This window comes from Mustela putorius, unplaced genomic scaffold (assembly GCF_011764305.1).
Source record: "Mustela putorius furo isolate JIRA1106 unplaced genomic scaffold, ASM1176430v1.1 tig00000997_pilon_pilon_pilon, whole genome shotgun sequence".
Taxonomy (NCBI): domain Eukaryota; kingdom Metazoa; phylum Chordata; class Mammalia; order Carnivora; family Mustelidae; genus Mustela; species Mustela putorius.
Genome location: NW_025421527.1, coordinates 1,699,788 through 1,722,740, shown reverse-complemented (window position 1 = coordinate 1,722,740; position 22,953 = coordinate 1,699,788). Strand labels below are relative to the sequence as shown.

General features: G+C 53.6%; 2 protein-coding genes across 4 annotated transcripts in view; one reads left to right on the top strand and one right to left on the bottom strand.

The window, feature by feature from the left end:
• The window catches only part of COPA (COPI coat complex subunit alpha), a 45,033-nt gene extending 37,909 nt beyond the window's left edge, over positions 1-7,124 (bottom strand). Inside the window, exons 1-3 of the mRNA XM_004775853.3 lie at positions 6,977-7,124; positions 3,331-3,444; positions 2,886-2,959 (exon numbers count right to left, since the gene is read on the bottom strand). Of these exons, the coding sequence (XP_004775910.1) occupies positions 2,886-2,959; positions 3,331-3,444; positions 6,977-7,016 (228 nt within the window). The 5' untranslated portion in view covers positions 7,017-7,124. The remainder of the gene's footprint in view (positions 1-2,885; positions 2,960-3,330; positions 3,445-6,976) is intronic.
• A 51-nt stretch (positions 7,125-7,175) lies between these two features.
• NCSTN (nicastrin) lies at positions 7,176-21,803 on the top strand. 3 transcript variants are annotated; one of them, XM_045086594.1, is made up of 18 exons: positions 7,192-7,329; positions 8,572-8,631; positions 8,903-9,007; positions 12,802-12,925; positions 13,429-13,550; positions 13,978-14,123; positions 14,837-14,987; positions 15,265-15,374; positions 15,629-15,781; positions 16,388-16,492; positions 16,674-16,751; positions 17,460-17,632; positions 18,954-19,056; positions 19,143-19,238; positions 19,472-19,559; positions 19,817-19,971; positions 20,185-20,397; positions 20,989-21,803. In XM_045086594.1, exons 1-18 carry the CDS (start codon positions 7,245-7,247, stop codon positions 21,109-21,111), a joined length of 2,190 nt encoding a protein of 729 aa, XP_044942529.1. In that variant the 5' UTR covers positions 7,192-7,244; the 3' UTR covers positions 21,112-21,803. The 3 variants fall into 3 exon arrangements, with proteins under 3 accessions (XP_004775908.1, XP_044942529.1, XP_044942530.1); XM_004775851.3 differs by lacking the exon at positions 8,572-8,631 and having other exon boundaries at positions 7,176-7,329; XM_045086595.1 differs by lacking the exons at positions 7,192-7,329; positions 8,572-8,631 and adding an exon at positions 10,999-11,095.
• The last annotated feature ends 1,150 nt before the right edge of the window (positions 21,804-22,953 follow it).

The following is a 22,953-nucleotide window of genomic DNA, read 5'->3' as shown; positions in this document are numbered from 1 at the left end:
AAGCTCTCTGAAGGCGGGGTCCTTGTCCACCATGCTCAACACTATCCCCCAGCACCTAACACAGTGGCCACCACTTCGGAGGAGCTTAACAGGTGTGTGTAGAAATGAGAAAAGGTGAACAAAAAGAAACATCAAAGTAAAACGTGAACGTATCCCAATACTTTCACTGTCACCTGCTCAATTATCTATAAATAAAATACAGGTACACAATGAAGTTTGAGTGTCACACAAAAATTAGATCATAAATACTATTCTTTAACTTTTTCCTCCTTACAGAGTTCAGTGTTTTAAACGACATTTCCAGCTTCAAACTATCTTGACTCCCTTACAGTCCTCTATCGAACTCCAGAACTGTGTATCCTTAAAGATCTACAGGGTTTTTAGACTTTGGCTATCTGTGCCTTCCTGTGGTAACACTGCACACCCCGCCAGCTAGCTAATTCCTTTATTTAAAGGCTTTACTGGAATATAATTCAAATCCCCCAAAATTTACACCCTAAAAAACATAGAATTTAATGTTTTCAGTACATTCAAAGCTGTGCAACCATCACCACCACCAATTTTAGAACACTGCCCCCCAAAATTATACTCAATCGCTGTGACTCTCCATTTCCTTCCAACCCCTCTAACCTCAGACAACCGTCTACTGTTTGTCTTTACTGATTTGCCTATCTGGACATTTCATATAAATGGAAAATAAATCTTTTTAAAAAATAATGATGTGGGGAAAAAATCCTTTTTCTTACAAGTCACGCAGTCTTTCCTTTCTTAAACAGATTATAAGGAATCCAAGTTAACCATTCTTGATAGTCAATGGCCATCAATATAAATAACAAATACTTCACTAAAAATATTAAAAGAAAGTGATATCCCGAGGAGCTTCTGAGATCTATCAAGTGGTTTGAGCTTCTCCGTACCAGCAAATAGTGTGAAATCTAAAAACAGAAAGAACTGTCCTTCCTATAATTCTAAGGCCTCTTTTATCTGTGGGCAGTCAGCATGTGTCACGCCTGTCACCTAAGTTATGCTGTGTAATCTAGAACATAATTTTCTGAGCTAGCTTCTGAAAAAATTATCTTTTTTATGAAGTAAAATTCACTGGTTTGATTTGATACACATGTTTAATGCAAACTTGTGGAAGTAAAAGAAATTTTTGATTTTGTTTTTTTTTTACAGGTTCAAAGACTCTGCCTCTAGATTTGCCTTTATCAGTCAAGCTTCTTCAAAGAGTTGCCTATATTCTGCTGCCTCACTTTCTCTTAAGGGGCCAGCATCACTAACATCTCCCTCCTCCAGCAATCCAAAGGTTACGTGGTCCTGGTTTATCCCGACCACTTTTCTCCTTTAAATTCTTCTCTCCTCCCTTGGCATCCAATAAGCTTCCGCTTCTTCCCCGTGGTTCACCTCCAAGCTCTCAAATCATTCTTTCCTACATGAACTCTACTTCCTCTAGCTCTTCAATGACAGCTTCTCACTCAACACAATCCCAGACACCTTTGGTGGTAGACACCTTCTACCACCTCTGCTCCGGCTCCCTCCTTCATGAGGCCAACACCCAAATACGACTCCAGCGCAGACGCGTCTCCACAGACTGCCCTTAGCTACCTCAGGCTCATCAGTGTCAAGACGGTACTCATTACCCATCTGCCACGGACTGAATGTCCGTGTCCGCCCCACAGTCACAGGCTGGAATCCTAATGCCTGATGTGAACGGATTAGGAGGCAGGGCCTTTGAAGAGGCTGGAGGCCTCCTCCACCGATCAGTGTCCCGATCAGACAGACTCTGCAGAGATCCCTCACCCCTCCGCCACGTCAAGACACACAGCGGGAAGGCAGCCATCTGCAGCCAAGAAGAGGAACCTCACCAGAAGCTGACGGTGCTGGTCCCCTAATCTCTCACTTGTAGCCTCCGGAACTATGAGAAGTTTCTGTTGCTATAAGCCACGCAGGGTGTGGAGCAGCCCCCTCAACAGGCCAAGACACCATCCTCCGCCGGCACTCCAGGAAACTGAACCTCCTCATTTCTTCCTTTCCCCGTAAACGGTACACCGCTCCCCCAACGCAGTGACCTAGGCTAGAAGCCTGCAATAAACGCCATCTCGTTTGTCCCCTTACCGTCCCTCCGGCAGACTCCCTGATGCCCTTCCTTAAGCTCTCAATTCCATCTCTGTCTCCGCTGTGAAACACCACCGCCTGAGGTCAGGCTCTGCCCATCTACCACTCGGGCTTATAGGACGGTCCCCTAACTGGCATCGCTGCATCCAGCTTGCCTGCTTCCTCCAAACCATCCTGTATACCACCATCCACGTATTCTTTAAAAAAAAAAAAAAAAAGTGAATCTGATGTCACTTGTCTATTTAAACCCCCGTAATGGCTCCCAAAACTTCTGAGACACCCAAACTTCTGAATACTGCAAATAAGCACTCCATGATCTGGCCCCTCTTGTCTTCTGGCCCTTCTCACACCTTTTCTCCAGGGTTTATTCACACAAACTCATTACCTATCTCAGATGTATCCAGCTGTGTCATGCTTTTCTATCTTTGGCCTGGACTGTCCTTCCCGATTTCACTTTGGTTACCTCTCCACTGTATCACTCAGCAAGCTGTACATGCTCTTATTTTGGATGTATATGTATCTCCTCCATTAGAACATTTCTTATTTTATTAGAATATTTTTCCATTTCTTATTTATTTTTGAATTCCCCCCAAAATAAAACAGTGTCTGGTACAAGACAAGAGTTCAATGAATGTCTCCTGGATCAGTGTCCCTGATAACATCAGAAGCCTGAGCTCTGTGTGAATGTGATGTCCTGTTTTGGGTCCCTTCCATAACTGCTCAAACCCAAATCTTATCCTTTACTCCCAATCATAACAGACCCTTTGTACCTTAATCTTATAGTCATCTCCTCCAGAAACAAACAGTGGCTGCTGCTTGTGGAAGTCAATGCCTCGTACTGGACCTGAGGAAGAAAGCAGGCAATGTAGGTTAGAGAGAACTGTACTTCCTAATCAACAAGGTGATTCTTTATTATTATTATTATTTTTTTTATTTGACACACAGAGATCACAAGTACGCAGAGAGACAGGGGAAAGCAGGCTACCCACCGAGCAGAGGGCCGGATGCAGGGCTCGATCCCAGGACCCTGAGATCATCACCTGAGCCAAAGGCAGAGGCTTTAACTCACTGAGCCACCCAGGTGCCCCTCCAAGGTGATTCTTATTCAGGATGCAGTCCTTTCATATTCTCTAAACCTAAACAAAGCTTAAACTACCCCAGAAGTCAATAAATACTAAGATCTCTTCAATTTCCTCCTAGAAACTGTTATCTTACCATCATGTTCATCAAACTTGTCGATAAGGGTACACATCCGATAGTCCCATAACTGGATGACTCCATTGTGTAAACTGGTCAGGATCCAAGGTCTTTTGGGGTGAAAACTGAGCCCTAGGATGAAAAAACAAACGGGATGATCCAATTAGCTAAGCATAGGCCACAATAGCACCCCATCAATTCGGATAGGAAAAACAAAGAGCTAAGCTGACCCTAAGCTCATACACTCACTCACTGACCGCCAGACATGAATATTATGCTGTTCGGTGCTGGATTTTGTTACATTCCTTTAAATACTGCTAGATTTTGTTTTAGGATGTTGTGAGGTTACTTGTTTGGAAGTCTGCTTTTAGCTTTGTTAGCGTGAGCACACAACAGCCGTTAGTCTCGATCTAATTTGGCACCACGGTGAAGGCGATGCCGCCTGAGGCCCCCAGGTGATGCCCCACAGCATGAGGCCTTCAATTCTGACAAGCAGGAACACAAAACTACTCCCAGCTCTGAGTGAGTGCAGGGATTAGTTGGCCTTCTTTCTAGATGCTCTTTCCCAGGCTCTGGGTCATTTTCTCACAGGCTAATGTAGATGAGGACTCAGACAAAGGGCGGACAGCATCCCCAGCAGGACTCCGGTGTTCCCTTTGTAGCTCCCTCCTTGGTATTTTTGTCCAGCAAATCCTAGCTGTCTTCAGTGAGCCACAGGGCTCTTTCCCCTTCCCTCTACCACAGCCTGGAAAGGCTCCAGGTGCTGAGCTCAACCAGCCACAGGACTCTCGAGAATCACTCTCCTGCACTGCCTGTCACACACACGGTGTTCAGTTGTACAGCTGTTTGAAGGTGGAAGGTCTTTTTTCACTCTACGATGACTGGAAATGGAAGCCCACAGAAGTAACGACTGCTAACTGTCTGGAGTATATCCTTTCAGACCATATCATTTTATGAAAAGGAAATAAGTTACACAAACTTCTTTTCTCTATTAGTTATATACCACGGATCTCATTAAGTATATATAAATATACGAACTCATTCTTTTTAACAACAGCAAAATACAAATGTACCACATTTTTAAATTATTCTAGTGATAAGCACTGAAGATTTTTCCCCTAATTTTCATCTACCAGAAACGGAGCTTAAAGAAAATATTTCTAAACATTATCTAGTCTATTTGCATTATTGCCATTTTAGGCTAAAGACCTGGAAGAGGATTGCTCAGGAATACGGTATGTGCGTTTAACATTTTCACAGATACTATCTGACTGCAGAAAGACTAGGAGCATATAGTCTGATCAAGTTTCTGAAGACACCAATTTTGCACACATTGCCCAACATGAATGTTATTGGTTATTTGTTGTTTTGTTTGTTTTACTAACCTAAAGTTTTAAAAAAAGGTATTTAACTTTTTAAAAAGATTTTTTAAGGGACGCCTGGGTGGCTCAGTGGGTTAAGCAGCTGCCTTCGGCTCAGGTCATGATCCCAGCGTCCTGGGATCAAGTCCCACATCGGGCTCCTTGCTCCGCAGGGAGCCTGCTTCTCCCTCTGCCTCTGCCTGCCATTCTGTCTGCCTGTGCACGCTCTCTCCACCCCCCTCTGATAAATAAATAAAATCTTTAAAAAAAAAAATTAAAAAATAAAAAAAAAAAAGATTTTTAAAAAAATTTGTCAAAGAGGGAGAGAGCGCGTGCGCACACGCAAGGGGAGGGAGAAGCAGGCTCCCCACGGAGCGAGGAGCAGGATGTAGGACTCCATCCCAGGACCCTGGGATCCTGACTCAAGCAAAAGTCAGAGCTTAACCAACTGAGCCACCTTTTCTTTTCTTTTTTTAATATTTCTTTCATTATTAGTGAGTAGGAGAATATTTTCATTTACCTACTGAACACTTACATTTCTTCTAAGTTATCTATTTTCCCATTAAAATTTTTTTTTTTCTGGGACACCTAGGTGGCTCAGTCTGTTAAATGGCTGCCTTTGGCTTCGGTCATGATCCCAGGGTCCCGTGATGGAGTCCCACATCGGGCTCCTTGCTCTGTGGGGAGCCTGCTTCTCTCTGCCTCCTCTGCCTGCCACTCTGCCGGCTTGTGTGCTCTCTCTCTCTCTCTCTGACAAATAAATAGAAAATAAAAACTTTAAAAAATTATTTATTTCCTTTGTGGTATGTAGTAATTCCCTGACAGACAGTAGCTCTCGTATAGTCCAATACCTCTTCCCCCCATTTTCCTTCCCCACTGCCCCGTGAGAAATCAGAAGGGAAGGTTCACGCATCACGCAGACCGTTTCGGCCGGCCACAAGTTCTGCCACGACTCCCACGAGACTCCGACACTGCTCGGAATCTACTCCCACAGGAACGGTGGCCTCCGGTTTTCGAGCCACTCAGTCTACCCCAGGCACTGTACCAAGCAATCTCATACATTATCTCACTCCAGTTCTTTTTTTTTTCTTTTCTTTTTTTTTTTTAAGATTTTTTTTTTATTTATCTGACAGAGATCACAAGCAGGCAGAGGCAGGCAGAGAGAGAGGGAGAAGCAGGCTCCCTGCTGAGCAGAGAGCCCGATGTGGGGCTCGATCCCAGGACCCTGAGATCATGACCTGAGCCGAAGGCAGCGGCTTAACCCACAGAGCCCCCCAGGCGCCCCTGTCTCACTCCAGTTCTAAGAAGAACGTTAATCATGTGCGTTTTAGGGGCGAGAAAGCAGAGCTTTAGGAACCTCAAGTAAGTCGCCCAAGATCACACAGCTTGTTAGGGGCTGTTTCAGGATTCCCAAGCAAAGCCCCTGTGACTCCAAGTTCCCAAACCCCTTGTTCTCATGCACCTTACTAGACATCCAAGATCTCAGCAGACGTCTGAATTTCTACACGCATAAATGGAAATTGTTCCCGCCCCCAAGAGGCCTCACTTCTCTGCCCTTCCCATTCGAACGTTCTAAGAGACTCCGCCGCGCTCTCAGCCCCTTGCCCTCCACCTCCACCCACTGATCCTCAGGCTTCGGGGTTCCCGTATCTAGGAAATGAAGAATGAGGACGCCCCGGTAAAGATGAACTGCAGGTAAAAAGCGAACACTCCCGGAACATCGTTTCGCTGTTTCTCTGAACCTCTAATTCAACCAGGCGTGCAGTATTTCCTCCGGCCACCTGCGCAAGTTCGGAGCTCGCCGGGGTCACGGGCCTCCGGGTCCCGCCTGCGGGTAGGACGAAGCGCCCCACGGAGGCCCTGGACGTCGGTGAGGTGCAGCCCGCGCCCCGGTGAGCGGCAGCCGGCTCTCGTTTCCGAAAATGCCAGGCTTAGATGCGAAGGGCCCAGGGCGAGACCCGACCCCCAAGGCCACTCCCTACAACACGGTTATCCAAACGCCAACAGGTCGCAGGACCCTGGGACGGGGCAAAGCCGGGGGCAGTGGCCCCCGGAGAAGAGGGAACGGAAGGCGCCGGGAGCAGCCCTCCGGGGCCTCCTGCCGTGCGGGCGCCGCCACAGGTGCACCGCGTCCCGAGGGCGCTCCGGAGACACAGGGCCTCGGAAGGGCCGCCAGGCGGGCCCGCCCTCCTCCCCTCGGCCTCCGGGCCCGCTCGGTGGGCCCCGCTCGGCCTCTGTCGCCCCCGCGCAGCGTCGCGCCGACACCCAGCCCCCGAGCCCCCATCCCCGGCTTTCTCCACTACCTTTGACCCGCGCGCTCTTGGTCTCGAACTTGGTTAGCATCCTTCAGGCCTCCGGCTCCGAGGCGCCGACCCAAGCCCCGCCACTCCCTGCTGCCCTTCGGCTCCCTCCACGTCAGCGCCGCGGCGCGGCCCCTCCCGGAAGCTCCCCGCGAACTTCCGGTCCCAGGAGCCCCGCCCCCGGGACCACAGAGACGACACCGGTGTTGGCCTAGAGAAGCCACTGCCGGACCAGAGGGGAGGGGAAGCTTCCGCTCAGCCGGGAGGCAAGATGGCCACGGCCGGGGGCGGCTCTGTGGCCGACCCGAGGAGTCGGAGTCTTCTTCGCCTTGTGTCTTTCTGCGTCCTGCTGGCAGGTGAGGCCTCCTCCGCCCGTGAGCTCTGCTGCGTCAGAGGAACCTCCCGAATCGGCCGGCCCGCGACTGCCGCCGTCCCCCCTCTGGTCCCCCCTGCCCCTGTCCCCGCGCCCAGTAAATCCTCTTTCTCTTTCGTTCCCGCGACAGAAGTTCCCCCTTTTGCCTGGACGTGGCTTGAGGGTCCCTTCTCCCCCGCGACACAGGGGCTCCCCATTTCCTCCCCCGGGCCTCCTCTGGACTTCCAGCCTGACCCGCCCACTGCGCCGGCGGCCCGGTTCGCCCGCGGCCCCCGCCCCCGCCCCCTTGTCAGAACAGGTGTCGGGCAGCTCGGCTCGGTGCCCGCGCGGACGCTGTCGGCTGAGCGCGGCGCGGTTCGGCGGGCGCAGTGCGGCCCCGCTCGCCCCCGGCTCCGGGGCTTCCGCCGAAAACCCGCGTCCCTGTGCTTTGCCTCGGTTTGTCCTGTCAGTGAAGTGAGGCGAAGTGGGCGGTGGGCGCTCTTGACTGCTGAGACCGTGCAGCCGGGATTCAAGGAACTCGAGGCATTTACAGTGCACAGAAATGTTCGCTTACGCACCTCTTTGTCCTGCTGTAGGTCTTTCTAGTTGCTCGAGCCCTAAAATGCAGACGTGCCTGGGTCTGACTATGACCCGTCCTTCCCCTCAATTCATGTTGTCTTTAAAGAGCCCCAAAGGAGAGACGCCTGGGAGGCTCAGTGTTAAGTATTGGCCTCTGGCTCAGGTCATGATCCCAGGGTCCTGGGATCCAGCCCGGCATCAGGCTCCCTGCTCTGCAGGGAACCTGCTTCTCCCTCTCCCAACCCTGCTTGCGATCCCTCTCTCACTGTCTCTGTCAAATAAAATCTTTTTTAAAAAGCATTGTATGTATTCATTTGACAGAGATCACAAGTAGGAAGAGAGAGAGGAGGAAGCAGGCTCCCTGCTGAGCAGAGAGCCAGACATGGGGCTCCATCCCAGGACCTGGGATCATGACGTGAGCCGAAGGCAGAGGCTTTAGCCCACTGAGCCACCCAGGCGCCCTGAATAAATAAAATCTTAAATTAAAAAAAAATTCCCAGAGTCACCCCACGCCATAGCCACACACAAATGACCTATGGATGTTGCATTAAGTGACTCATCTGTGGCAAAAGATTTCTCCCAATTCTGTTCAGACTCCTGGAAAAATGTCTCAGACTTCTTATTGTAATCTCTGTCATTAGATTCCTCTTATCCTTTTATTAACCAGGTAGATATACACACACAAGGTGGAAGGCAGAGGTGTGCTCACCCAGGCTGCCAGAAGCAGGTACTTCCGAGGCTACATGCTTTTGCTTTAGGAAATGAAGTTTTCCTTCTTTTGCTTTTGACATAAGTTGCCCTAAGTGAAACTTGTAATAACTCCCTGTGGCACCTAGCTGTGTGCGTTCATTGACTCCAGTAATGTGTCCAGGAAGTGAGAAGAATTTTCCTTAGTCCCATTTTAGAAAGTATGGTACACCCAAGCCATGCAGCAAGTGAATGACTTGATAGTGCCAATGTCTGTCAGTGGTTTCTGACACTTGTCGTCTTCTGAGCAGGTTTCTGCAGGGGAAATTCAGTGGAGAGGAAGATCTACATCTCCGTAAATAAAACAGCTCCTTGTGTCCGTCTGCTCAATGCGACACATCAGATCGGCTGCCAATGTGAGTTGAGGTTGGGATTTGTGTTTGTGGCCATTGACATTTCAGTCTGTGCCCTCGATATGAAGATCCGAGTTCTGCCTGAGAGTCTCAGCACCCAAGTCAGGCTGTGTGGGCAGAAGTGATAGAGAACTATTTGTCAAACCAGGCGAGATGGTCGTTAAGTGTTGCATACCTAAGCTGCTTCTAGTACAACTCGTTTAACTGCCACGACAGACCCATGAAATAGATTCTCTTATTATCCCTGTTTTACAAACGACAAAACTGAGACTGAGAGAAGCTGAATGACTTTTCCAAGGTCCTCATGAAACTAGCAATTAACTGATGAAACTAGCAATCGAGCCCCACAGTTCAAGTTCTAAGCCAGGACTCTTAACCATCTCCTAGTTAAAGTAGAAAACCACTGTTTTCTAAGGAGAAGGAAGCCTCGTATTCTGTGGAGCCCGCCATCACCCACTGTCTGAACAATCTTTTTGGAACTGGAACCGGCTCTCTTAAGGCAGGGGACTGTTTGTAGAGAAGGCACATGAGAAAGCCAAACAGTTGCAGGAGGAATTAGTAAAGCATTCGGATTTGTCTTTGTATGTTTTGTAAATGTGTTCCCAAAACAGCGTATCCTGACAGTACGGTTATAAAACTGTGCAAGGGGAGAAAGCAGTGGTGTGAAGGCCGGACCCCAGTCCCTCTGCGGCTTCACTTGTCTTCAGATTTTGTTCTCCCGTGAATAGTCGTTCTGTCAGAAGGCAGTTGGGCAGTAAGCGGGAAACGTAGAGTCAGATCTTGGGGGTTTTTTAAAGTTTTATTTATTTGAGAGAGAGAGAGAGAGAGAGCAAGTGTACGTGAGCAGGGTTGGAGGTTCGTAGGAAGGGCAGAGTGAGAGGGGGGTGGCAGATTCCCTGCTCAACAGGGAACCGGATGAGGGACTCAATCCAAGGACGCTGAGACGAAGACCTGAGCCAAAGGCAGAGGCTTAACTGACTGAGCCACCCAGGTGCTCCAGATCTTTGTTTCTTCATCATCAAATTGGTCACGTCTGAATTTCAGTTTACACCTGCCAAGTGACTAAATTACACACGCACAAAGCTGAAAGTCAAACTCCCTTCTCTAGACTCTTACCAATGGCGGCTGAGTGAGCAGCGTGGTCCCAGCAGTGAGGACTGTGTGGTCGCCGGAAACCTTCCAGGCTGGCAGGAGGACACACACACCGGCAGTGAAGGGCTTGCTTAAGGTCCTTCCCGGAGCTATGCTCTGTGTTAATTGTGCCATGTCCTTGGTGCAGGAAGTTCTGGGGGTAGGTTAACTGGCTCCAAACGATTCCACATAAAATTTGACTTTGTCCTTAAACTGGGTTTGTGGGTGGCAGAGAGCTGGGTCCAGCATGGGCTGAGATCACACTTGCTGGTCTTGCTGGGACTCCACTCTGGTGCCAAGAGGCTCTGGTGACACGAGGGCCCCCATCCTCCTGGAGGTGTGCTCTCAGATAGCCTCTCTGGGAACGAGTCATTCTGCTTCATGTTCTTAGAGCAGCTCCGTGGGAAACAATAGCCTGTAGACATGAGCCAAGTTCCAGGACAGAGAAATGACAGGGGAGGGCTTGGGCTCTGGCCACTTCCTCGGGAAGAGCTTAACTCCTTTTCAATTTATTTCTAAGTCTTACTTCATATTTGTCCATCCTGAGCAGGCTACACCCTCTTTAATTAGGATTGCTAGCATGATAAACTTAAGGAGAAAAAGACGTGGGTTTGATTTCCTGACCATAATTCTCTCCTTCTATTGGCCCCTTTTAGTTAGTTATTTGTTTAAAGATTTTATTTTTAAGCAATGTCTACACCCAACACGGGGCTCGAACCTGCAACTCAGAGACCAAGAGTCATACCCTCTAGTGACTGAGCCAGCCAGGTGCCCCGTCGGCCCCTTTTAAAGTGCTCCAAGGGGGCTATATGTAGGTTTCTTCCTTTTCCTCCTTTCTTTACTTTTTTAATCTGTCGCCACAGTATGAGACGAACAAGGGTGAAAAAGTTTCTCCTCATTGACGGCCCAGAGAAAGTGAGCAAGCTACTCCAGACGACATAGCCACCAGCTGGAACCCAGGTCAGAATGCAGGTGTTTCGGTCCAGTGTCTTGGCTCGGCTTTCCCTGTGCTCCTTGGAGCTGCAGTGAAACATGTTTTGTTCCCAGAACAGCTCTTCCTTTCTGCACGTTTTGTGTGGCAAGGACTCCTGCCTTTCATTGGACCGAGAGCCGCCATTGGTAGCTAGATCTTTATTAAAGTTATTCCAGATTCTGATACTACTCTAAAGTTTATTATTTTCACTATCACCAGGAATTTCTTAGGTACTTACTCTCTGTAAGATGTAGCTGAAGGTTGGGTACTTGCTTCCATGTCTAGATTTTACCAAATCTCATGGAAGAAACCTTCTTCTTGGCTGACAGTCGGGATATGCTTAAGGTTTTGCACAAGTTAGAGATATTTCACTGCCTTGACCTCGAACCGTAATTCTCACGACTGGCTCTATGTAATAAAGAACCATATGAGGGGTACCTGGATGGCACAGTTGGTTAAGCGTCTGACTCTCGGTTTCCACTCGGGCTATGAGCTCAGCATCATTAGATCAAGCACCATGTCAGGGTCTGAGCCCAGCGCAGAGTCTGCCTGAGGGTTCTCTCTCCTCTCCCTCTGCCCCTCCCGCTCATACACGCTCTTTCTGTCTCTCTATACTAAGTGACTCTTAAAACAACAATAATAATGGCTGTCTGCAGCAGGTTTGGAAAGTGGACATTCAGGGGCCTCGCCTGTAGAGATTTAGTAGATCTAAGGCCCGCGTATCTGTATTTTTTAAAACTCGAGAGTGATACACAACAAGGGTCAAGAACTACAGCTCTGAGACAATATCCGAATAACACGTCCAATTTTCTGTGGGGAGAAGGCTTGTGGGGAGACCGTGGGATGTCTCTTCATGGATCACTAGGGACTTGACGGGCATTTGGGACTATGAACCCTCCATCCTCTACTGTGGTGCTTCCCAGTCTTTGTCATTCATGAGACACATAGAAAATGTTACTTGGGTGGCATCCTGGTATGTACGGAAATGGATGCTATTTGTAGGCCTCCTAGGCTAAGGGGGACGAGTTTGCTCCGAGCTGGGAGTGACCAGCCTAGGGTCTTTGGAAAACCTGGGTCTCCAGAAATGGGGGGGGGTCAATATCAGCTCATCATTAATCCAGCAAGCCCCATCAGTTGGGAAGGTGTAGAGACCCCAAGGTTCTTTATTAATCTTACCCAAAACTGGCTGAAAGCAAGTAAAATCATTCCCAATTAGGGCAGAGGAGTGGATACCCAGGAGTTCTCCTGAAGCCAAGGGAGTCTACACATGTGTTCTCACAAAGGAAGATTCAGTGCTAGAACTCTGAGCGAGGGATCTAGAACCTGCCATTTCCTGGAGAAAATACAGTTTGAGAACTTTGGTGTCTGCTGTCCTAGAAATTTGTTTGTATGCCCACACTTACAGTTGAGGGTTGCGTGCAAGAAAATGATCATGTAACTTTTCCGAGATTTAGTGAATAAAGCCTCTAGTGTGTAGATTTCTTGGGCTCTCTTGTCCCCCAGTCAGGCCCACCAGCTGGTGGCCCTCAGATGGAGCTGGGTGACTCAGCCTTCGGTTCAAGTCTGGGTCTGGAGATGGCGGCATCCACCCAGTGTCCTGAGCCAGGTTTGGGGGATAAATGATCTGCAGAATCAGGCAAAGTCAGAATTGTCAACTGTGGGAGCTTTACTGTGACCCATTCTGTCCTGGCAGCTTCCGTCAGTGGGGACACAGGGGTCATCCACGTGGTGGAGAAGGAAGAGGACCTGCAGTGGGTGTTGACCGACGGCCCCAACCCCCCTTATGTGGTTCTGCTGGAGGGCGCACTCTTCACCAGGTGAGGGCTGTGTGTGCCTGCTGGGAAGACACAGCAGAGAGGGGAGGGTTTGGAGGACCATCCTCACATCTGTGAATAGAAACTTCCCTTGGCCGCCCTGGTCTGATCAGGGAAGGGGGCAGGGTGGTGGGACTGAGTCTCAGAAGACACATCCACCATCAGGGGAATCATGTTGGTGACCTCATAGATAGAGCTCCAGGGAGTAAAGACCCCAGGGAGGAAGGAGGGGTCCCTAGGGTGAGATTAAGCCCTGAGCTCCGGTTGGGTCATCAGCTTCACTTAGGAGTTAGAGATGGAGAAGCAAGAAAGGAGGCAACAGCTGTGGCGGTTTTTGTTTGTCCTAATTTTTTAAGTGTATAGTTGACAAACAACATTACATTAGTTACAGGGCTACAAGGAGTCAGTGGGTTGGGTTCCATTAGTTCCCCATTTGTTTCCATCCTTGGGCAGATATTGGGACACTAATAACCTTCCCACCTTCCTTCCTGGCCTCCCTGTTTCAGGAATCTGATGGAGAAACTAAAGGGGAGAACCAGCCGCATCGCTGGCCTGGCCGTGTCCTTGGCCAAGCCCAACCCCGCATCCGGCTTCTCTCCTAGTGTGCCGTGTCCCAATGATGGGTTTGGTAAGAGCTCCAAAGGATCAGGGGACATCCCATCACCCAGAGCTCACTGCTGCTTCAGCGTCATGTCTTTGGAGGGGTTGGGGGTACGCATCTGTCTGGACGTCTGTCTGTGCGTCTGTTTGTATGTAGGGGAGCAGCTGACTCCCAAACAGAAGATGGTGTTTCTTAGCGTCAGTCATGCCTTCCATCTGCTGCTTCCCCTTCTTCCCCTTTCTGTCACGAGCTCCGTCCCTCATCAGCCAGCCGCGGGCTCCCTGCTCCCACTGTCTGTTTTACTCTAAGTGGTGACAGGTTGATGCTTGCTTCTCTGAGCCCCCCTTTCCTTTGGAACTCTTGGTCCCAACCCAGTGATATCCTAGCCCTCCTCCCACGCTGGGTCCCTGAGCGCTCAGAGTCCCAGCAGTCTGTCCCCCATCCACCCCCACAGGCATTTACTCCAACTCCTATGGGCCGGAATTTGCTCACTGCAGAGAAATCCAGTGGAACCCCCTGGGAGATGGTTTGGCTTATGAAGACTTCAGTTTCCCCATCTTCCTTCTTGAAGATGAGAATGAAACCAAGGTCATCAAGCAGGTAATGACTGCCAGCTCCTAGCAATTCTAGTTCCAAAGAGCAGCTTTGTAGGTGCTTCTCCTGTTCGGAGGGACCTCATCTCCCAGCACGCCCACTGAAAGACAGTTGCTCCAAGAAGAGCCAACACCTGTATTTTTCTCACATTTCCCTTCCCATTTCTATCCTGCCTGCTCTTACAGTGTTGACAGTTCAGGCTGGAAGAAAATAGAAACAGTATTTGCTGTGAAGTGAGGTGTGGAGCCCTGGATAGGAGCCGCGAACATGGTAGAAAGAGCGTCAGACTAGGCGTTGAGAGAGTCAGAGACCTCTGACGTTCTTTTTCAGTTCCGGCCAGTTGCTAATTCTGGTCTAGCTTCTTTGTGCTGACACGCAGGGCAATTAGGAGATTTGTTCCATAGTTTCACAGCGATGTCTAAGTGGTCTTGAATTTGTTCTTTGATCCTTGGTTCACTGCTCTGTACATCAGATCGCTTTAAGAACTTGAGCCAGGCCATTTGGGATGGGGTGGTGTCGTCCACCCCAACTAAGGCATTGAGCCTGTGGCTGTTTGGTGAGGTTTTCTCTTGGACCTTGTACACGCTGGGTTTGTACCAGGATAACTAGCTCAGGGACAGATGTGACAGTGGCTTCCTGACGGGGCTGGGCCCTCTTTCTGGGATGTCTGGGCAGGACTCCATGCGAGCTGCCTCCGTGGGGTCTGTCTCCCTCCCTAGTGCTATCGCGATCACAACCTGAGTCCGAACGGCTCAGCGCCCGCCTTCCCACTGTGCGCCATGCAGCTCTTCTCCCACATGCACGCTGTCCTCAGCACGGTCACCTGCATGCGACGCAGCTCCATCCAGAGCACCTTCAGCATCAACCCAGGTAGGCCAGGTCTAAGGCCCGCCGGGGACACTGGGGGGCTGGGGAGCGTGGGAGGGACAACTGCAGGCAGGGAGCGTGCGGTGGCAGATGCAGAAATGATTCTGAACAGCTGAGGCCACTAGTCCCTGAAGTGGGCAGAGCAGAGAAACCAACCTTGAGCAGCGGAGACAGGAGAGGATTCCCAGGCCCACGGGGCAGTGGGCGGAGGAGTCTTCCATGCCGTGTCTGGGGCTGCGGCGTCCCTTATGCCTGTTGCTGTCTCCCGTGTCCTGCTCAGAAATCGTCTGTGACCCCCTGTCCGACTACAACGTATGGAGCATGCTGAAGCCTATAAATATGTCTGGGATGTTAGAACCCGATGACAAGGTTGTGGTTGCTGCGACCCGGGTGAGTGTTGGCCCCTGGTCAGGGTGGATGGGGCTGGTCCCCGATGGGCTGGCAGGCCTCGTGCGGGCTCGGGTTTCTGGCTTGCTATGGTGGGGAGCCTCCGTGGAGAGGGATCTGGGCTCTGGGCCTCCCCAGCTTAGCCATCATCCCAGCCTATGAACATTCTCTTGGCTAGAATAGGTTCGGGGGCCTGGGGCCTTGTCCTAATGGCCATTTTCAAAGCCTGCCTCCCCTGCCTTTTCTGCTGTGCCCAGCTGGACAGTCGTTCCTTTTTCTGGAATGTGGCCCCAGGGGCTGAAAGTGCCGTGGCCTCCTTCGTCACTCAGCTAGCTGCTGCTGAAGCTCTGCAGAAGGCCCCTGATGTGGCCACCCTTCCCCGCAATGTCATGTTCGTCTTCTTCCAAGGGGTAAGGAAGCACTCTGGCTAAGGTGGAATGGGGGGGAGGGGCGGCAGGCAGGGCCAGTGGGGGCGTGGCTCTTGTCTGGGGACGATCTGGGCACTTGATGTAGGTGGTTATTCAGCAGAGAGCATCTGGATGTAACTCCATGTGTCTCCCCTTAGAGTCCCACATTTTCGGAAGCTTTTGCACCCTGACATGAAATCGCTGTGCTGCAGTCCCCTTGTCCCCTGCCCGTTACTTTTATTCTCTCAACCTTTTCACTGCCACTCCCACCCAAGGGCCCTGAGGCCCCTGGCTCTCCCCACTGCCACCACAGCCTGGCCCTGGAATCAGGGAACAGCAGCCGTGGCTGAGTGGGCAGAGGGGAGGGAGAGGCAAGGAGCAGGCACGTAACAGCTGATGTTCGCCTCGGGCCCGTTTCTGGGCTGAGAAGTCCTGTGATACCCACGTGTGAGGGATGGTCACAGCTGGGAGGCAGGGTAGGAAGGAGGGCGGAGTCACGTGACTGCGTGAGCTGGCCGGCAATTGTGATGACATGGGACAGTAGCCTTCATGCCTTGACCCTGACTCTTGGGAATCTCTGTTCCGTTTCCCACCCATCTCTACCCTCAGGAAACCTTTGACTACATTGGCAGCTCAAGAATGGTCTACGACATGGAGAAGGGCAAGTTTCCTGTACAGTTAGAGAACATCGAGTCATTCGTGGAGCTGGGACAGGTGTGCAGCGTGTGTCCTCACCCCTTCCCTCCTCCTTCACGCTGCCGCCTCTGTGTCCTGTTGTCCCCGCTGCTGGTGCCGCCACCTCTCCCCCTGACTTTTCTCTGACCTTACGCCTTTCTCCCGGGTACGGGCCACAGTGGACACCAGTGATACGTGTTGCGTCTTCATCCTCCCCCAGGTGGCCTTAAGAAATTCACTAGAGCTTTGGATGCACACAGACCCCATGTCTCAGAAAAATGGGTCCATACAGAATCAGGTAATCTGAGCATCTTTCCTCCTCACTTCCTGTTTCATCAGCTTACCATATGGGCACCCCTCACCCGAGCCCTATCCCCTGCACCAGCCCTCAGGACCGTGAGACAGGACCTCAGGTTAGGTACCAGCTAAAGGATGGCCAGCATGGCTGTTTCCGCTTCCCAGGAAGAGCTGTGAGCACAGCTCGTGTGTTGGTTTCCTGGGACGGGCAGTTCTCTGACTCCGTGCCTAGCGGTGGACGGGGGAGCGACTAGCTCCTTTCTCTCTGCTGCCACACTGGCCTGCTGGTCCAGGCTGCCCTGCCCGATGCCCAGCTGCTTCAGACTCTCTACCCAGATTGTCTTCAGCATTCCTCACCACTTGCTCAAGACCTTCCTCAATCTCAGGGTCCAGCTTTAGGCCTGTTTTACTCATGAGGTGGTCTTCCTGCCCTTCCGGTGTCCGTGCACCCCACCCCCGCTCTGGGCTCCCGTGTGGCAACCCGTGCGGTTTTGTGGGAGCGATTTGCTCTTCTAATTCTGCACAAGTAGGAAGTTGAGCATCTAGTGAGACTAAGACAGTGTGAGCCGCAGGACACTCAGCCTCAGTTCCCAAGGGCTTGAGGAACTGGGGTGCAGGAGGCCTGGGGGCATCTCCCAAGACTCGAGGGAGATGGCCCTGTGGTCCTGGAAGAGACCTCCGGCCACCCCGAGCTAACCCATTCCTGCAGGTAGAGGCCCTCCTGAGCACCCTGGAGAGGAGCGGAGCCGGCGTCCCCGCCGTGGCCCTCCGGAGGCTGAAGCAGTCCCAGCCCCTCCCGCCGTCTTCCCTGCAGCGCTTCCTGCGGGCTCGGAACGTCTCCGGCGTTGTCCTCGCGGACCACTCCACCGTCTTCCATAACCGGTAAGAGTCCCCGAGGCCGCCGCCTCGTTCCGGGAGAGAATCTACGCTGTAGTCTGGGGTCTGTGGCGGGGGGATGTCTCTGTGTCCAGAAAGAGCCCCACCCTCCCCTGCTCCCACAGCATCCTCTTCAGAGCTCAGGTCGATTCGTGTCTTCTTCTCAGTAGCCTGCTCACCTCCAGGCCAGGCGCCTCATCTGATGTGGCATCTTGGAGAACAGGCCCCGCTCAGCCTTCGCTGGCCCAGAGCATCCTTGCTCAGCCAGCCTCGCCCCGCTCTCCGGAGGCCTGGGTCCCCAGGGCTGCCAGCAGAGGGCAGCACCTCTCGCAGGAGCTGGCCGTTGGGGGGCTGCCCCAGGGTGCTGTGCCGGGTGTGCAGATAGAACTCGTGCTCTGAAGTGTACCGTGTGCCTGCCGTTGGGGTAAAAGTGTCCCCTCCAGATGAAGGGACTCCAGAGAGAAGGGGTGAGGCCCTGTCGGTCACATCTCTCCTGGTCCTGGGCACCCCAGACTGCCCCTAACTGCAGCCCTAGGCTATCGGGGGACTTCTCACTGGGGCCGGATTGCTAGGCCCCCAGCTCCCCTTCCCTCTGCCATGAGACCAAACGGGTTTCTGAGTAAAAACACTTAAGTTTCAGTTCTCTGACTCCAGCCAGGGAGGACTTTCTCATTTATTTGGGTGCAGAGATGCTTCCAGAGCTCAGGTCAGCACTCTCCTCCCTGTCTGACCTCCGCAGCACCTTGGGGTCAAGATGGTCATTTGCACACGTTCAGCCTCGCTCCTGTGGGGGCCAGCGTATGTCAGGGCTGAAGGCTAGAAGTGCTCTGCTGGGCTTCAGAGCCCACATATGCCTGGGCTCCCCGAGGACCTGGTGCGGTGCGGTGCGTTGCATCTGGGAGCAGACCCGCTCAGCTCCCTCTGCCCCAGCCCACCCTCAATGCCGACGTTTGTTGGAAGCGCCGCGCGAAAGCTCTAGTGATAGCGCGCGTGCTCCCAGAAAGTCCTCTCAGCCGTCCCGCAAGCACGTCTGCAGCCCAAGCAGAGGGGGAGAGCGTCTCTTCCGTTTGAGGCTTCCCGGGAAGGGGGCCTCCTGCATTCCTGATCTCATTTGCCTTTTCTCGCGTGTTGTTAGGAGGGTCCTTGTATTGAATTGCTCCTCTCCCGTCTCCCGGCCCCCACGCTGTCTTCGATGTGGAACCCTCGTGCTCTCTTCCCTTCCTCGGAGGATGAAAAGAGAGAGGCTCCTGCAGGAGGGGCCTGGGAGGGGGGCTAGGGCAGGGCGCTGGCCGCGGGTGGCCGAGGCTCACGGCGCCTCTCCCGGCAGCTATTACCAGAGCATTTACGACACTGCGGAGAACATCAACGTCAGCTACCCCGAGTGGCAGAGCCCCGAGGAGGACCTGAACTTCGTGACAGACACTGCCAAGGTAGCACTCACCTGGGCGGGGAGCACAGTGAAGCTGCTAAGAGGTTAGAAGAGGTGCGCCATTCAGCCCCTTCCTCGCCGCCGCAGGCTCTGGCAGATGTGGCCACAGTGCTGGCACGTGCGCTGTACCAGCTCGCAGGAGGGACCAACTTCACCGATGCCATCCGGGCTGATGCCCACACGGTAGGGACAGGCGGACCCTGCCTCCTCGCCAGCCCTGTGCCTGCAGCAGCCTGCCCCATCCTCGTGCCACTGTCTCTTCTCCCAAACCTGGGAGCGCACGTGGGTGGAGCTCCCCGCGCCCCCCAGAGCCGGCCCCTGCCTCCCCAGCCCCTGGCCCACAACAGGGTTTCCCTGGAGAACGCTCCCTGGGCTCTGGATCTCCAGATTGTTGCTTCTCGCTGCCCCAATCCTAGGTCACCCGCCTGCTCTATGGGTTCCTGGTCAGAGCCAACAATTCCTGGTTCCAGTCTGTCCTCCGGCAGGACCTAAGGTCCTACTTGGGTAAGCACGTGCTGTGGGAATGGCACCCTTGGCCAAGGCAAGGGATCGAGAGAGACCATCTTGGTTTAATCCTTTTTTTTTCTCCTTTTCTGTTTTGTCCTTTTCTTCCCCTCTGTTTGCCTTTCCGTCTCCTGATGTATCGGACCCATTCTCTTAACCTTCTGTTCTTGGGCCCTGCCAACCTCGGGCTCCTCTGTCTCACACCCACACCCGCCTCCCACCCTCCAAACCCTCCCTCCCCTGCGGCCTCCGCTCAGGCGATGGGCCTCTTCAGCACTACATCGCCGTCTCCAGCCCCACCAACACCACTTACGTGGTGCAGTACGCCTTGGCAAACCTGACTGGCCAGGTGGTCGACCTTACCCGAGAGCAGTGCCAGGATCCAAGTAAAGTCCCCAGTGAAAACAAGGATGTGAGTGGTAGTGGGAGTGGGAGGTGCCCCGAGGGCCTCTTTCCCCTGGGGAAGTTGGAGAATGTCCTGGGCCCGGCCGGACCCAAGGGGCTGGGATGGAGAGGCTGCCGTGCCTTAAACGCGAGTGTTGGAGAGGCAGTAGCCTGGGTGGAAGCAGACCCATCTAAGAGAGGATCGCCTCGGCCCCACTCCATGGCCTGTCTTCCCGTGCAGCTGTACGAGTACGCGTGGGTCCAGGGCCCTCTGAATTCCAATGAGACGGACCGGCTGCCCCACTGTGTGCGTTCCACGGCGCGACTGGCCAGGGCCCTGTCCCCCGCCTTTGAGCTGAGGCAGTGGGGCTCCACCGAGTACTCCACGTGGACGGAGAGCCGCTGGAAAGACATCCGGGCCCGCATCTTTCTGATAGCCAGCAGAGAGCTGGAGGTGAGCCGGGAGGGGCCGGGCGGGGCTTCCCTTGCGGCTGCTGCCTCTTCCCTCGCACCCCCTCCCGTCTCCCATTTGGCCCAGATGTGCCACAGAAACCACCTGTGACTCTGTCCCTTGTCAGCCGGCATGCCCCGTTAGGAAGCCTGTCTTCACGAGAGTCTGGGTCTGTACTCATGCTGGAGTGAGGCTCCCACGGAGACCCACGGAGGTGCTCCTCTGCCGGGGACCCCCCGCAGCTCCACTCCCAGCCAGCGGTGCCCCACCTGCTGCTCCTGGGATATGGACAGGGTCCCCCATTTCTTGAGCATCTGTCATGAGGAAACCAGTGATGTAATTGCCACCAGAGTCAAAAGTCATGGATCCTCACTTCAGGATGCTTAAACTCTAACTCAGGCAAGGGGGAAAGAAGAGCAGAGACTCTTTACTTCTCTTTCCAAACGGAGAGACTGGGTCTCCCAGTTGGGAAGATGTTGCCTCTGATTGCCCCAGACTTGGCGCTCAGAGCCAGGTCCAGAACTCAGAGCAAACTGGCTTGAGTTCTGAGAGCACCTCTGCCCTCCCCGCCCCTTCCCTGCCCCCCGCCCGCAGTTCGTCACGCTGATGGTGGGCTTCGGCATCCTCGTCTTCTCTCTCGCCGTCACCTACTGCATCAACGCCAAGGCCGACGTCCTTTTCATCGCCCCCCGGGAGCCCGGAGCTGTGTCTTACTGAAGAGGAACCTGGCTTTCCCTGCCAGCTCTACTGTTCATGTCCTAGATCATGTGTCCCATGGGGACATAAACCACTAGTTTGTCACTGGAACCTCTCTGGGCCTGCTCAGACTGGAATTAATGTAAAGAAGTGCAACCGCCCAAAAGAAGGGAGGGAGAAGCAAGTCACCTGTCCTCTCCAGCTCCCCCTGCCCATCTCCCCTTCCATGGTTGGTCCTCACCCCTGCCAGATTCTGGAATGGCAAATAGAAGCTTCCTGCTCCTGTTCGACTCCTAGCTGCGCCCCTCACTCACTTTCTTCAGGGCCCCTCCTCTGCCCTCCGTCCTCCGCAGGACCGCCCCCTGCTCCCCGACCCAGCCCGGTTCTCAGCATTTCCGGTTTGCTCACTGGGAGGGGCGGGAAGGCCAGATGCCGGGGGGCAAACTGCGAGGAAGCCCTGAGGAGCAGGCCCGGCCGCCTGGGGCCCTCGCCTGCTGTCTCCCTCCTGCTCTCCTGTCCCCAGACCCTTCGGTGGCCCAGCAGGGGGTGGGCTGCTGGGTGGTGGTCCACCTCCAGCCACAGCGCTCATTGTGATTTTCCGAAGCTGTAATATCTATTTTTGTTTTCTCTTTTCCGTGTGTGTGTGTGTGCGCGCGTGCGTGTGTGTAAATATATAAATAGCAAGTTTCATTAAAATAGGCTGTCCCACGTGACCTGTACGTGTTCTTCCGCACCCTCGCGTTCGGTGACCGCGACCAGAAGTCATGAAATTGTTACCTCACGTGCTCTCTTTGGGTCTCTGGGGGCTCAAGGAGTGCGGCTCTGTCAGAAGCGGTGGAAGTCCTCCCAGCAGGCTCCCGGGGCGCCGCGGAGCCCTGGCTTCCCTCTTGCAAGAGCCCCGTTAGCCTCGTTTCCCGCTTCGTGTCGGACAGGCGCGTCCTCGTTCACTGCGAGACGCCAGCTCGGGTGCGGGAGTGAGGGGACCGGCCCTCGGGGAGAGACTGGTGGGCGGTGGCTCTGGAGCGCTCGGACAGCATGTGGCAGGCTTCAGGGCCCTGGGGACGTCTGGAAAGGCCACCCAGAGTGGGGAGGCATCTGAGTTTCGGTCTGGAGTTCAGCGGTGGAAGCACAGAGCCCAGGAGGCTCGGGTAGCGTTCGGGAAGGGCAAGTTGTCCAGGGCGCAGCCAAGGAGGAGACAAGGCCAGGGCAGGTGTCACGGGCCTGGGCTGGAATGCTGAGGGATTGGGCCTCCTGTTTCCCGTGGGCACTTTGTAGACCAAAACAGGCGTGGCTTCCGACTCTCCTGGAAAGAAAACCTTGGCTCTGGGCAAATACTCGGATTCCCTGGGTCTTTCTGGGAGCAAAACTGCAGAGTATGGCCGCACAGCTAAAGGCTGGGGTGGGAGGGGTGGGCAGCTGCGAGTCTGGGGAGGGGAAGACCCCTCCGGAGCGGTGCCTGAGGCCAGCCTTGTCCCCTCACTGCGGCCCTGAGGCCCCGGAGGCCCCAAGACCGCTGACCTGGGGAGGACCCGCCCCCAGTCCCTGGGGCTGGGCTGGTCACCTTCCTGTATCCCGCTGAGGGGCTGATTTTCCTTGAGGCTCCCCTCAGCGGACACGTTTGGGGTTGTAGGAGGTAGAAATGAGCCCGCTCCACCCCACCCCCACACCCCTCCTGGCCCGCACACTGTGCTGGCGGGAGGCAGGAGCAGCTGCCACCATTGCTGGGCCGACTCCTCGCCTCCCTCGGCCAAAAGGGTCTCCCAGCGGACAGGGCAGTGAGCTCCCGAGGCCCGCTGGCAGCTTCGGGAGGCAGGGAAGCGGCTGGGTACCAGCGAGGGGGCTGCACAGCGTGGGCGCCGGTAC